Source organism: Marmota monax, unplaced genomic scaffold, assembly GCF_021218885.2.
Source record: "Marmota monax isolate L192 unplaced genomic scaffold, Marmota_monax_Labrador192_F-V1.1 WCK01_AAM20220418_F8-fsc00012, whole genome shotgun sequence".
In the NCBI taxonomy this organism is placed as follows: Eukaryota; Metazoa; Chordata; class Mammalia; order Rodentia; family Sciuridae; genus Marmota; species Marmota monax.
Genome location: NW_026695227.1, coordinates 9,546,476 through 9,559,854, shown reverse-complemented (window position 1 = coordinate 9,559,854; position 13,379 = coordinate 9,546,476). Strand labels below are relative to the sequence as shown.

At 37.5% G+C, this 13,379-nt stretch overlaps 1 protein-coding gene across 10 annotated transcripts in view; it reads left to right on the top strand.

Annotated features, from left to right (window-relative positions):
* The first annotated feature begins 847 nt into the window (after positions 1 to 847).
* Abcc9 (ATP binding cassette subfamily C member 9) overlaps positions 848 to 13,379 on the top strand; it is a 129,947-nt gene continuing 117,415 nt past the window's right edge. For 3 of the 10 annotated variants that reach the window (XM_058576379.1, XM_058576380.1, XM_058576376.1), the window contains exons 1-6: positions 950 to 1,225; positions 1,574 to 1,683; positions 3,989 to 4,048; positions 5,479 to 5,640; positions 8,151 to 8,292; positions 12,553 to 12,674. In XM_058576379.1, the coding sequence (XP_058432362.1) occupies positions 5,499 to 5,640; positions 8,151 to 8,292; positions 12,553 to 12,674 (406 nt within the window). In that variant the 5' untranslated portion in view covers positions 950 to 1,225; positions 1,574 to 1,683; positions 3,989 to 4,048; positions 5,479 to 5,498. Of the gene's footprint in view, positions 929 to 949; positions 1,226 to 1,368; positions 1,477 to 1,573; positions 1,684 to 2,171; positions 2,309 to 2,357; positions 2,897 to 3,988; positions 4,049 to 5,478; positions 5,641 to 8,150; positions 8,293 to 12,552; positions 12,675 to 13,379 lie in introns of those variants that run through there. The other 7 variants (XM_058576377.1, XM_046436379.2, XM_046436377.2 and 4 more) reach the window with 7 other exon arrangements.

The window sequence follows — 13,379 nt, the reverse complement described above, 5'->3', positions numbered from 1 at the left end:
CAAAGGCCGCAGGACCAGTCTTGCGGGCCCTCCTGGGTGCTGCCTCTAAGTGGCTTGCAGGCCCCTAGCGGCGGGCAAGTTCTGGCCACCGGCGCTGGCCAAGGCAGGCATTCACCCGGGAACGCAGCGACTTCCCGGGAGAGAGGCGCCGGCGGGGAAATCCCCTGGGACTTGCAGGACTGAGTGCCCACAAGGTCCGCGAGGCCAGGGGCCAGCCACTAGGGTATAGGGTTCAGGTCCCGGGACCCATGCCCCTTGGGGATCGCGCGCGGAACTTGGGAGGCACCAGCCCGCCTGGCTGACCATCCTTTATTAGATTAGGGCAGTTGCTGAAAACGATGATGATTTCAAGTTGACTCAGAACTGGCCCTTGAGAAAATGGAGTGTTAATTTAAAAGTTATCGGGGTCAAAATTCTCAGCTTGCCATCCTGGAGGAAGTAATGGTGGAGTGACCATATTTTAAACGGGTGATCTGGAGAGTTAATTACGTCTCTGGTTGGGAGCAAGAGACCGGGGAGCTGTTCGGGTGGTTCGTGGGAACCACAGTCTCGCTTCCGGGGAGCTTGGGCAAGGGTCGCGGGTCTGCAGCGCGGTGACCACTCGAGAGGAAGGACCAGGTTTTCCAGGTCACTGGGGGAAACGTTCGACTAGAGCCTGCGTCGCGGATGGGAGACGTTCGCACGCACTTACACAGCCCCGCAGCGGGTTTTTATGCCTAAAATGAGCCATTCGTTTCCCAGGTCCGCTTGGGGACAAATCGGTCAAACCCCCCAATCCGCTTCCTTATGTGGCCAATAAAAGGGTGCTTACAGAGTTCGCGGGGGAAACACAGGCGAGTACCTCCGTGTTTTGACTTTTGAAAACCCGACTCCGGGGAATCATCGCATCATTAATTGCAAATTTCAGTGTTCGATCAAGTCGCGGGGGGTACGCAGATTACTTGGTTTTGTAAACTCTTTACCGCGCTCGCCCCAAGTCTCCTGATCCAGCGCGGAAAGTTGGGCCGAGCTGGGGTGGGGAGGGTCCCCAGTCCCAGGCGACGCGCGCGGGGCTTCTGCCCAGTTTCCTGCCTCACAGCCGAAGTGTCCGCCCCGGCCCGAAGTAGTTTGTGCAATTTAGAAACTCGATAGGAGGCAGCAGCTGATCTCCCACCACCCTAAAAATAATCTGCTCCGGCGCACTGCGTGCTTCGGCTAGGGGAGGAAAGCTCTGTCATCCGAATGAGTGAGTCCATGTCTTTTACATAACTCTCATTAAAAAAATTTTTTAAGAGTAACTGTAAGCTGTTGATTTTTATCTATTATTTCGGCAATTTAAAGGCGCCTTTGCCCTTTGCAGCGCTTTGCCTTCACATTCTCTATTTCTAGGATTAAGGGACAGGGCCCCGTCGTGAGGAGGAGGGGGTGGGGATCAGGTTTCCAGTTTTTCTTACAAAACTGCCGGCTCCTACTTAAACCAACTGGAAACAGGAAAAGGTATATTAGTTTTTTTTTTTTTTTTTCTCTTAGACATCCCTTGTATTATTCATGAAGTAGCTGTCTCTGCTTAATTTTTGTGACTCTTTGCTTTTAGGAGTTCTGTGTCCTGGTTTGAAATTTACATCTTAAGACAGTGTAGGAAGTTCGTGTTTGGAAGGTAGCACAAGTGCATCCATAGGGGTTTGAAGCATCGTCAAGCCCAAGGTATTTATTTATTTATTTTTTGCTTTATTTGCTCAGTTTTCATTGCAATGTCTAAGAAATCTTATTTGCCAAGTGGTTCCAACATTTCCTTTGATGTGCGATAGAACTTCACAGTCCCTGAACAGTAAATGGGTGGATTTAAACCAAGCAGTAAACCAAAAGTTAGCCGTCATTTGTGTTAGTAAATTTCTTTTTGGGGGGTCTATGATAGTTGCTAGCCAATAGGTAGCTAGATACATAGCTATCTAGAGGTCTAGTTTTTATTTTATGAGCCATTGACTGAATAACTTCAAAGAAGTTATTGTAGCATTTGTTTTTGCAAGTGATATTTGCCCTGAAAATGTTCTAGATGATGATAAAGCCCTAAATTCTTTAAAATGACATGTTTCTCTCAGAGCATAACTTAAATAACTAAAGAATGAGTTGTTCTACATGTGAGAACAAGAGGTTGCATATTGAGTCTAGCTTTTTTTTTTTTTTTTTTTCAGGTGTTTTAGGACTTGAAGTTGTCTGGAATTGCTTTTCTGTCATAACTGACACTTTCTGCTTGGTGGACAGGAAAGTGCTAGTTTCCATTTAACTGATAGTCTACTTTCAGAGGAGAGAGCTGACAAAAATAAATGAAGTACCTGATGCTTTAATATACTTTATAACTAAATCAGATAACTGTTCTTCTCTTATAGATGAACTATAGGTCAATTATTACATTCATCAACTCAGTCCAAATTTTATAAGTCCTAGGGAATGTGGGAATTCATATAAGATGCTTCAAGGAAAAAAGAATACTGATGACACTTTTTAACCATGAAATCCTGTTAGATCATCAAGAAATATCTTCATAATTATGTTTTCTATTCTGTAGACCATCCCTATAATCAAAGTTTCACTTTTGATCTTTGTCTTTATTCAGTCAAGTTCTCCAACCCTGTTTACTGTCATAAATACTTGAACGTCTTTCAGAGGTTTATGCTTGTGGAGAAAACAAAAATGCTCCTTTCCCCGTGACCCCTCTTTCCTTTCCTTCCTTCTTGATACTAGGGCCTCTGTTAGGGCTTAGTTGAACTTCCACAGCTCCAGAAGGGGTGGCGCTGAAAGATGTCAGGTGACAGAGTTTAACGAGCAAGAGCAGTAGTTTATACGCATCCCAGAGCACTCCTAATTTCTTAATGTGGATTCTGGAAGAGAAACCTGAATGACAATAGGAAATTTAAAAGTTAGTAGCAATCTTGATTGAATAAAATGTCTTTGATGAACACAGTAATTATTAACGTATCGGCTGCAATAAGTTTACTACTTCCCTTTTTGTCCACGCTGGGTTGTAATGTGGGCTGGGCTGATTGTTTGTTAGAAGGTACCACAGGCCAGTGGGTTTTGGAGAAGGATGCTAAGGGAGAGAGAGAAAGAATAGAGGAGGCAGTGAATTATGATGGAAGGAAGCAATCATTCTAAATCTCTTTCAGTTAAGAGTGCTTTTAAAGTCATCCTTATCATTTCTACCAACTAAAGGAAGCAGTCTTAAAAATTCCATTACTATCTGGGTGTTTAAATTTTGTTTGTTTTTTTTTTCATCTTTACCAGAAATATATCAAACATACGCTAAGTGAAGTTAGCCAGTCCCAAAAAACTAAATGGCGAATGTTTTCTCTGATATAAGGAGGCTGATTCATAGTAGGGTAGGGAGGGGGAGCATGGGAGGAATAGAGGAACTCTAGATAGGGCAGAGGGGTGGGAGGGGAAAGGAGAGGGCATGGGATTATAAATGATGGTGGAATGTGATGATCATTATTATTCAAAGTACATTTATGAAGAAATGAATTGGTGTGAATATACTTTGTATACAGCCAGAGATATGAAAAAATGTTCTGTATATATGTAACAAGAATTGTAGTGCATTCTGCAGTTATATATAAATTAAAAAATATTTCCATTTTAGTGTTATTTAAAAATCTCAAGTCCTTTAAAAATATTTTATCCCATTTAGAATTCTAATAATTTGTAATAATATACCAAGTATATAACCGCATTTTGGGTTTTTTTTTTTTAAAAAAAAAAAACAACCTTTTTAAAGATGAGACAACATCTTAACTAGGGAGTACATCGAGGATTTTTGAGAAAAAAAGGGTTTATCAGAAATAATATGTGAAAGGGATTACATACAAGCCTTTTAAATTGTAAATATAGTCTTCCTCACTAGTTATTATATTCATGTAATGCTCTATAAAACCTTTTATTAAAATTGAATTTCTTCAATAATTAATCTACTTTTGCCAATATTTTCTTGGTAACATTCTTTCTTTTCTTCTAGGAAAAATTTTGTTTGTGCCCAAGATTAAGTCAATTGTCCATGAAAGGAAAGAGAGAAAAGGTACTATGTTAATCGAATTTTTTGCCAGACTTTAGTAATCTAACTCAGAATCCAGTCTGACATAATATGGAAAGGAAGCAAAGTCCATTGAGGTTAAAATCTTAAATTGCTACTTGTTTTAATAAGAATAGATAAGATCTTTTATACAAAAAACAGATTGGAGACTGCATGATGCATTGGAAAGAACATGGTTTATAAATCAGACAAGTGGATGTGGATCCCGGATTCTCTGCTGGTTGACAAGTTACTGAAACCCAGCTTAAACTCAATATCTACTGCTGTGAGATGCAAATAACACCTCGATCCTAAAATTTTCCTGAGGCTATAAGATAATATATGCAAAGTTCCCAGAATTTAGTTAAGTTCTAAATAAATAGAAGGCATTATAGAAGAGGTTTTTGGAATGCTGAAATTCTTGCTGGAATTTCATAGTAATATATTTTGATGGAGCAGTCTCTGGTTCCTCTACCATCTGTTTCAGTACAGCTATGAGAGGCATCTATTTAAAATCTAAGTCTGAGCATGTCATTCCTCTGCTCACAAACCCCAAGTGGTTCCATGTTACTCAGAGGAGAAGTCTCAAGGATGACTTCCAAAAAGCTCTATGTGATCTCTTCCTCTCTTTCTTCTCTAACCTTATCTACTTCTACTTTAATGGAATACAGATTTCCAACTTAAAGCTATCTTCTGTTTCAAAACTGGAGTAGAGTGCATTTTGTTTAAGAATATTTCTGACTGAGACTTGAGTGGTTTCATTGGTTTGTCACTTGAGTTGCATGTAATGTATCTTAGGTATTAGAAGTTAATATACTTCAGAGAGAGAATGATTACTATTTGCAGCCATGTTGGTCTTTGAGTATTACTATTTCTTAAAAGTAATAAAATATTTCAACAAATCATATCCAGCTAGAGTTGCTTAGTGATCATTTTGTTCTATGTATGAATATGGGAAACAATCTGATATTGCACCATTTTGACTTTTCTGTCACTGGTTTTGTTCTCTCTCTCTCTCTTTTTGTTATATCACCAATTTTTGTTCTTTGATGTTATTTAAGTCATTCAGACACTCCTTTGAGGTATGTTTCAAATTGAAATAAAATAGTTTTCTGAAAAATAGCTCTGGAGAAAAGGCTTTACAGAATGCATAGGCCATTATAAGAAATCCTTGTGGTGATAGTGGCCAAATTATACTGTTATATTGTGTGCAAATATGATATGTGGCAACAAATCCCATCATTATGTACAACTATAGTGCACCAATAAAAAATTTGGAGAAAACAAAAAGATGCTACTTGGCCATAGTTTTCTATTTTCTCAATTTCAAAAATAAGGGAAATTGATTTCATGCTAGAACTCCTTATTTGAGGCCATAATTTTATGACAGAAAGTTTAATAATAAAAGGACGTTTTCTTTCTTCTATCTGTTTTAGAATAAGTCATATGAAAAGAAATGAGTCTTTCATTTTGTGGTAACAACATTTCCTCATATAATATCTATGATGGTGTACTACAAAATCCCTGCTTTGTGGATGCCCTCAACCTGGTCCCTCATGTGTTCCTGTTGTTTATCACTTTTCCAATATTGTTTATTGGTAAGTAAGTAATCTAATGTCTGGTATTATTTTGCTTGATGTTTGTATCTCTTATTAATGGCTGAGATTTGGGATAATGTTGTATTAATTTCAACATGAAAACTGATGTGTAAGTCTGTGAGAAAGAAACAAGCAAGTATTTTGTATTTTCCAATGATATATTTTTGGCATATGATATTCCATAGGCTAAACCGCAGTCGCCTGCCAGCTCAGCAGCATTAGATTTTAAAAAGAGGAAGATAGCTCTATGAGACATAAGGCATTGTTGAGTACTTGCTTTGTGCCAGGTGAAGGGACTAGGAACTGGGTTATACCGAGTGCATACCTCCTGGGAATAGTGGAGTGGAGCGGATGTTTCAAGAGAAATGATGGCATCATATTGCCAGCCCACTTACAGATGCAGGAATAAGTTAGCTTGGGCATCAACCTGCCAGGAAGATGGGTGCTTCTTAGGGCTAGTGGGAAAGATTGCACAGAGTGACCTGCTTGGGGACTTGTAAGAAATAAACCATGCAAGTTAAAATAGGAGTGATGAGTCATGTTTTAGGTAGAAAGAGTAGATGTGGAAACTATTTAGAAAGGAGTTAGTAATATAGTCCCCTATTATTTTACAGTTTACATATATAAATATGCCAATAAATTAGGGAGATTATGTATAATTTATGTAAAACAACCAATAGATTCTTAAATGCTTTTGAAGTTGTGAAATATTTTGATACATAAAATGATTAATATAATAAACATCCATCAAACCTACCACCACTCACTTAAAGGAATACAACAGTAAGAATAAAAGGGACTCCTCTTGTGTACCATTTTCTGATACTTCCCACGCCTTATGTCCTTATCCCTTCTCAAGGTAACCACTATTTTTAATTATTTGGTGTTTAATGTTCCCATGCATGATTTTGCCTACAAAGATAAGTTAAAAATTTACTGGGCAGATTTTCTTAGGAAAACTGACATATTTTAATAATCTGCTTTAAGAAGAGGTTTAAAAATAATTTGTGTGATTTTATTTATTCATTTAGCAAATATTGAGGGGAATACCATGTGCTTCACATTCTAACAGAGATCAAGGTATTTCTGTCATATGGTATATACAGAGGCCAGCATAACTCTTGGTACATTGTTATTTATGTTAAACAAATGTATAGACACTAAATATATTGAGACCAGAGAAGCCATATGTGGAAATACTAGTCATGATTTATATAGCATTATTTGTAAGGCATTAAGAATGCTCCTTAACCAAAAGTAGAAAATGAATATTTTCACTGCAAGTTTACAATTAAACATTCATTTCTAACATTCAATAAACCTCTTGAGAGCCAGGACTGTGACATTCCTTTTTTTTTTTTTTCCCTATCCCTAACTTCCAGCACATACCCTGGCAATAAGGAAGAAATTGGAGTGGACACTGGCAAAAGGAATTGGAGAAAGATGCAGACTGCTTATTTATGACTGGTTACTTGAGTTAGTGAGGGATCATATATTAGTCTTGAAGAAATATCAGAAAGTTGGGTTGTTGTAAAAAAGACACACAACTGGCCTGCAAACGTTTATAGCATAAATTCTAGTAGAATACATTAAATGTAACTAACATTCCAATGATGAAGTACATTTGGAAACAAGTAAGATGTGAATCAATTTTCTTTTCAAAGGATGCTTTAGGGATCCCTTTGTATCTATACAGAAATTCTTTCCTGCAATATTTCAAGCACAGATCTCCATTCATTCTTGAAGTATGTAGGACTTTTCTACAGTCAAAAAAATGAGGAAAAGAGAGACAAAAGAAACAAAAGTGGGGTTCTTTCCTAGTATCATACATGAGGTGATGTTACTTTGCTTATAGTTTTGTAAGGAAGTTCACAAAATTTTACTGAAATTTCATCTTGAATTTTTTTAATCCAATAATGAACTGAAAGTGAACCCATAATGTGTTTGATTCTACTTTTGTTCATATAAATGAATAAAACTTTAGCTTTCTTTGAGAAAAGTCTAAGTGTGTTGAATAGTGGTGGTCCCACTCATAAGTAATCATTTTTCTCATATGTTTCAGAGTTGACTCAACTAACAAGTCCTATATTTTATCATGAATTGTGTCTTTTTTTCATTTGATCTTCCCCAGATTCCATGTTTTAAAAGAATATAGACAACAAATTTCTTTTGTTGTTTACTGTAATTATTGATTTGTTTGCTCTTGAGTGAATGAGGAAGTTGTGAGAGCTTCTGATGAGTGTAAGAAGGAGCCACGTTCCTCAGAGTTAGTGTCATTCCAGAACAATGCAGTAAAAGCTAATGTGTCCATCTAGGCAGAGTTGTAAAAATTAGTTGAAGTTGTTATTTTGCTTAACATAATGAAAAGAGAAGAGAATTTCCACTGGTGTCCTAGGGAGCACTAAGGTTTCAGAGACTTTCCCCAAGCTTACAATAATGTAAATAATCTCCATGATTATAATTGATCCTTTTGTTTATCTCTTCTTTCCTTTCTTCTCTTTATTTTTCAGGATGGGGGAGCCAAAGCTCAAAAGTGCAAATTCATCACAACACATGGCTTCATTTTCCTGGGCATAACCTGAGATGGATTCTTACTTTTGCTCTCCTGTTTGTGCATGTTTGTGAAATAGCAGAAGGCATCGTTTCAGATTCGTAAGTGTCTCAACGCACACAACACCAGTACAGAATACCAGTGGGTATACTACAACATGGATAGAAGTGAAGAGCATACCAAGCCAGACTTAACTTTAGGGGCATAACTCATTAGGAAAAAGAGCTGTCTCCATCTTCTATGATGGTGATGTGTTTCATCTCTACTTACGTGTCAGGCTTTCTCTGATAACACACGTTTAGATCTCTGTGACTTGTGCTCATTCATGTGTTTATATTTCTTTGCTCCCTGATCCTGGTAGCCCTTGCAGAAAGTTCTGAACTTTTAAATTTTTGATATTTACTTTATCTTTTAAAATAGGTATCAATAGAAAGATTGCCTATTAATGATGTCTATCTATATATAGCTGTAATAGCTGTATACTTGTATATTAACATATTGATCAGTTCTCAGGTGTTTCAGTTCCTTCTGTAAAGAAGCAAAAGTAGATGAGGCAGGCATTAAGGCATTGTGAGAACCAATGACAATAGAGCCACAAATTGAGGCTAAGTGTGAAATTATTTTAAAATCAGGATTTGTCAAAAGACCCACTTAAAAAATATTTTTAGTTGTATGTGAACACAATATCTTCAATTTATTTTATTTATTTTTTGTATGTGATGCTCAGAATCAAACCCAGTGCCTCACATATGCTAGACAAGCACTGTACCACTGAGCTCAACCCTAGCCCAGAAAAAGATCCATTTTTAAAAGGAATTTTGTCCTTCTTATAAAAAGTTTTTATTAGGCAATTGGAATAGAGTAAATTGTATTTGTAAACTTGAACAAAATCTGGGTAAATATTTTTCTCAGAATAAAAGAAAATAAACTCCAATAATAGGAAAATTCTGGTTATGAAATTGTGCTTAATGGTATAACCTAAAGAATTGCCATGAGAAGACCTTTAAAGGTTTTGAAAAGAAAGCCTCAAAAATCATTTTCCTCTTATCTAATAGAACTTCCCCTGACATCTGTTTATGTTTCTCTGCTGCAGTTAACAAGAAATGAAACTTCTAAGCTTTGGTTGTGGAGCCAACTATTTTTTAATGCTTTATGATGGTTCTTTGCAGATATGTGCATGTTTTAATTTCTGATAAAAAGAAAAATCAGAAATTCTAATTTATGGCCTCCCTCAAAGCACTTAGAAGTTTAATTGGCTATAATCTTATGATAGCTATTCAAAACCCCTTTGTGTATTTGTATTGACAGAGCCAATTCTAATCTTCACTTTTTTTTTACTTCCTGAATATATAGTTTGACCCTACATGTTTTTATGTATATTATGAAATGAAAGAAAGATGAACCAAGTATATTCTAAAACATTGACATCTTTTTGGTTCATCTTTCTTCCCAGCCACATAGGTGACGTGCAGCTTTAGTAGGAGACAGAAAGCTCAAGCCGAGTTGTTATTAGAATGATGTGCACTGGTGGCAGAAATGTGTTTTGTAGTGGTAGTGATACCAGAGACCCAGCCTAAAAACAAATGGGCAAAAATACAACCTGGGTCTTGTGCTATCCTACTTCTTAGCTATAGATTCCTTCTACAATTCTTTGGGGCCAGGCTTCTTGAAGAGTTATCGTCCAGTGACTTCTTTTTTAATTTGTTCTAATTAATTATACATGACAGTAGACTGCATTTTGATACATCATCAATAAATGGAGTATAACTTCTCATTCTTCTGAGTATACATGATATAGAGTTACATCAATTGTGTGATCACCTGTGCACATAGATTAATAATGTCCTATTCATTTTACTATCATTCCTCCCCCCATATTCCCTCCCCTCCCTTAACTCCCCTCTGTCTAATCCAGAGTATCTCTAGCCACCCGCCTTATTGTGAATTAGCATCCACATGTCAGAGAAAACATTCAGCCTTTGGTTCTTTGGGATTTGCTTATTTTGCTTAGCATGATATTCTCCAGCCCCATCCACTTACCAAATGCCATAATTTCATTCTTCTTTAAGGCAGAATAATATTCCATTGTGCATACATACCACATTTTCTTTACCCATTCATTTGTTGAAGGACACTTAGCTTGGTTCCACAGTTTGGCTATTGTGAATTGAGCTGCTATAAACATTGATGTGGATGCATCACTGTAGTATGCTGATTTTAAGTCCTTTAAACTCTTCCAGTGACTTCTAAATTAAAACATTTACTTTGCCTTTTCTCTTTCTCTATCATGACTGACACTGCCAGATCATTTCTTCCCTTTGTCTTCTTTAAACAAAATCTTCATGAAATATTCATTACTTAAAATATAACAAATGCTCATTATAATTTGTGAAACAAGTTATGCAAAGGCTTTCCTAATCAAATCTTTGATTTCTTTTTACTAATGCAATCTCTACATACGTGTACCTATGAGACAATTTTCTTTGTATGCTTATTAGACACCTTCACAGTCTACACATCCCTACTGAAACTTGTTAGCTCCCTTTCTCCTATCTGCTTACCCTCTTAAGGTCCCTCTTCTGACACTTTGACCTCTTGGTCAAACAGTCATCCACCCGGACCCACTAGGATTTGTTTCTATCTCTTCATCTTCATCAGTCTCCAACACCAACACTCTAACAACTAACCTCTTCCAGATACATTGTTTTCTCCTTGTGCTGCTGACAAAGCTTGAATCAGTCCCTCACCATTGGTACCCTGGCCCCTACCCATTGTTCATACTGTTTTTCTTCCTTCTACTTCTTTGCTCCCATCACAGCCTACATATTGTTTATCAGCTCTGTCATCTGCATTAGTGCAGAATGACTGGTTTAAACCACAAATCTGGCCATACCACTTACTTGTTAAAGTATTCTGTTTTCTGTAAGGAGAGATTCCTGCTCCTTATCATGGCATACAGATCTCTTCATGCTACACCCTATCTTAAACTCTGTTTAAAGAATATTAAACTACTTAGAATTTTGAACATGTTACACTTAGTTCATACTTCTTATGTATTTGCACATTCCGTTCCCTCTTTGGTGTTTTGTTTTGTTTTGGTTTTGGGTTTTTTTTTTTTTTGTACTGGGTATTAAACTCAGGGGCACTTAACCACTGAGCCATCCTCAGCCCAATTTTGTATTTTATTTAGAGAAAGGGTCTCACTTATTGAGTAGCACCTCACCTTTGCTGAGGCTGACTTTGAACTCATGATCCTCCTGTCTCAGCCTCCTCATCTGCTGGGATTATAGGCATGTGCTACCCTGCCCAGCCTGTTCCCTCTTTTTAAAGTGGCTATCTATCATTTTTCCAATGGGGACATTTCTTTTTGTATTTTAGTCTTCCCTGTCAACCATACCTCTTCAGAAATGATTTCCTTTCCTTTTCCTGCACTCTTGAGCAGGTCACTCTCTTCTCTTGACCATTCTGTGTACTAATATATTGAAGTAATTTGAGAAAAGTTAAATATCTTACCATGTGACAACATTGATGCAGACAGAGTTGAGAGCTTTCTACCATGTACATCCGGGGTCCAGTCATCTCTCCCACACACCTGGAGCTTTTTATTGCCCTCAGAATGCAGTTGTACTAAATTGTTGGCAATATGCTCTATCACATCTGGATACTACCAGGAACAGTCTTCCTCCCTTCTTTCTCTGGGCAGCAATTCTTCATTCTTAGGGTCTCAGTTAAAAAGTCACTTCCTTCACAAAGCTTTTTCTGATCCAGACACCAATGTTGTATCCTTATGGTCTCTATCTGTGTTGCTACTAATGTCCCCCAAAGACTCTTTGTAACTGGACTCTGTAGCTTACCTTATTGTCACTGCATTCCAGAACCAATACAGCATCTGGACCAACAAATGCACATATGTTGAAAGAATTAATAAGAATAGAGAAATCCCTGAAGACCACAGAGTTTAGGGAAACGGTCAAAGGAATAAACATACTTTTCACATGCTTTAGAGTTCCCATTTAGTTGATTATTTTAATCATTGAATTATTTCAACAGTTCTACCCAGCTGAAATATATTTGGTATAGGTCCCTATGTATTGCAGTGGTCATATATTTGTTTTGTTGCAAGCATTTTCAGATATCATATAACTGTGTTTATCCATGCCTCTGTGGTAGAATAGGTCCTTTCAGCAGAATCATATCATACAAGATAGTCTCCCTTTCCATATTCTCTTAGCAATTATGATTGCATTCTATATTTTAAATAACTTATAGTTAAACGTGAGTTTTAATGAAAAAATTGTAAACAAAATGAGAAACTCCAGAGCTGTCATCCTCAGACACTGACCCTGTGACTCTCTCCACAGACGACGAGAGTCCAGGCATCTCCACCTCTTCATGCCGGCAGTAATGGGATTCGTCGCCACTACGACATCAATAGTGTATTATCATAATATTGAAACATCAAATTTCCCTAAACTACTTTTAGGTAAGTATGACCAAGGATATTTTGTTGTTGTTGGGTTCCCTTAACCCAAAAAGATCTATTCATTTTTCTTTTCCCACACAGTATACTGGGTGGAGAGTGGGAAGCATGAAAAAAACACTATAATTAATCCCCGTGTCTCCAGGACATTGAGTCTCCAATAATTGGCCTTTGGGGTGTGTCAGCATGTGGCAGGAAAAAAAAAAGTGGATACATATTTTGGATCTGGGGCTCCCAGGAGTTGTACTCTAAGAATCAGAGAACTTACAAAGAGCTGCTACCCTGTGAACAATTCGTCTCATCTAGTTCCACATGTTTCTGCTTGTGGCTTGGAGTTCTGTGGCATCTTTCAAAGGTTCCAGCCTTGCCCTGATGCTGTGGGAATGCCACATTTCTTGATGGATGCAAGTGCACCAGGAGTCTTTCTGCAGCAGAGCATGCTGAAGAGTAGGCTGTCCTGAGAAGCAGCTGCCTCCAAAGCCCAGCTTCTTTCATTTGCATTGGGTCTTAGATTGTCCAGTTAACCTCTATCACCTTCTTGTCCTGTAGAAATCAGAGTCTGTCCAAAATGTTCCTAAGTTTATTTTTGACTTAGGCTAAAGTAATATAACACATTCTTTTTCTTTTATTTATTTATTTTCACAGTAAAATGCATTTTGACATATAGCACACAAGTGGAGCGCAACTTCTCATTCCTCTGGCTGTACA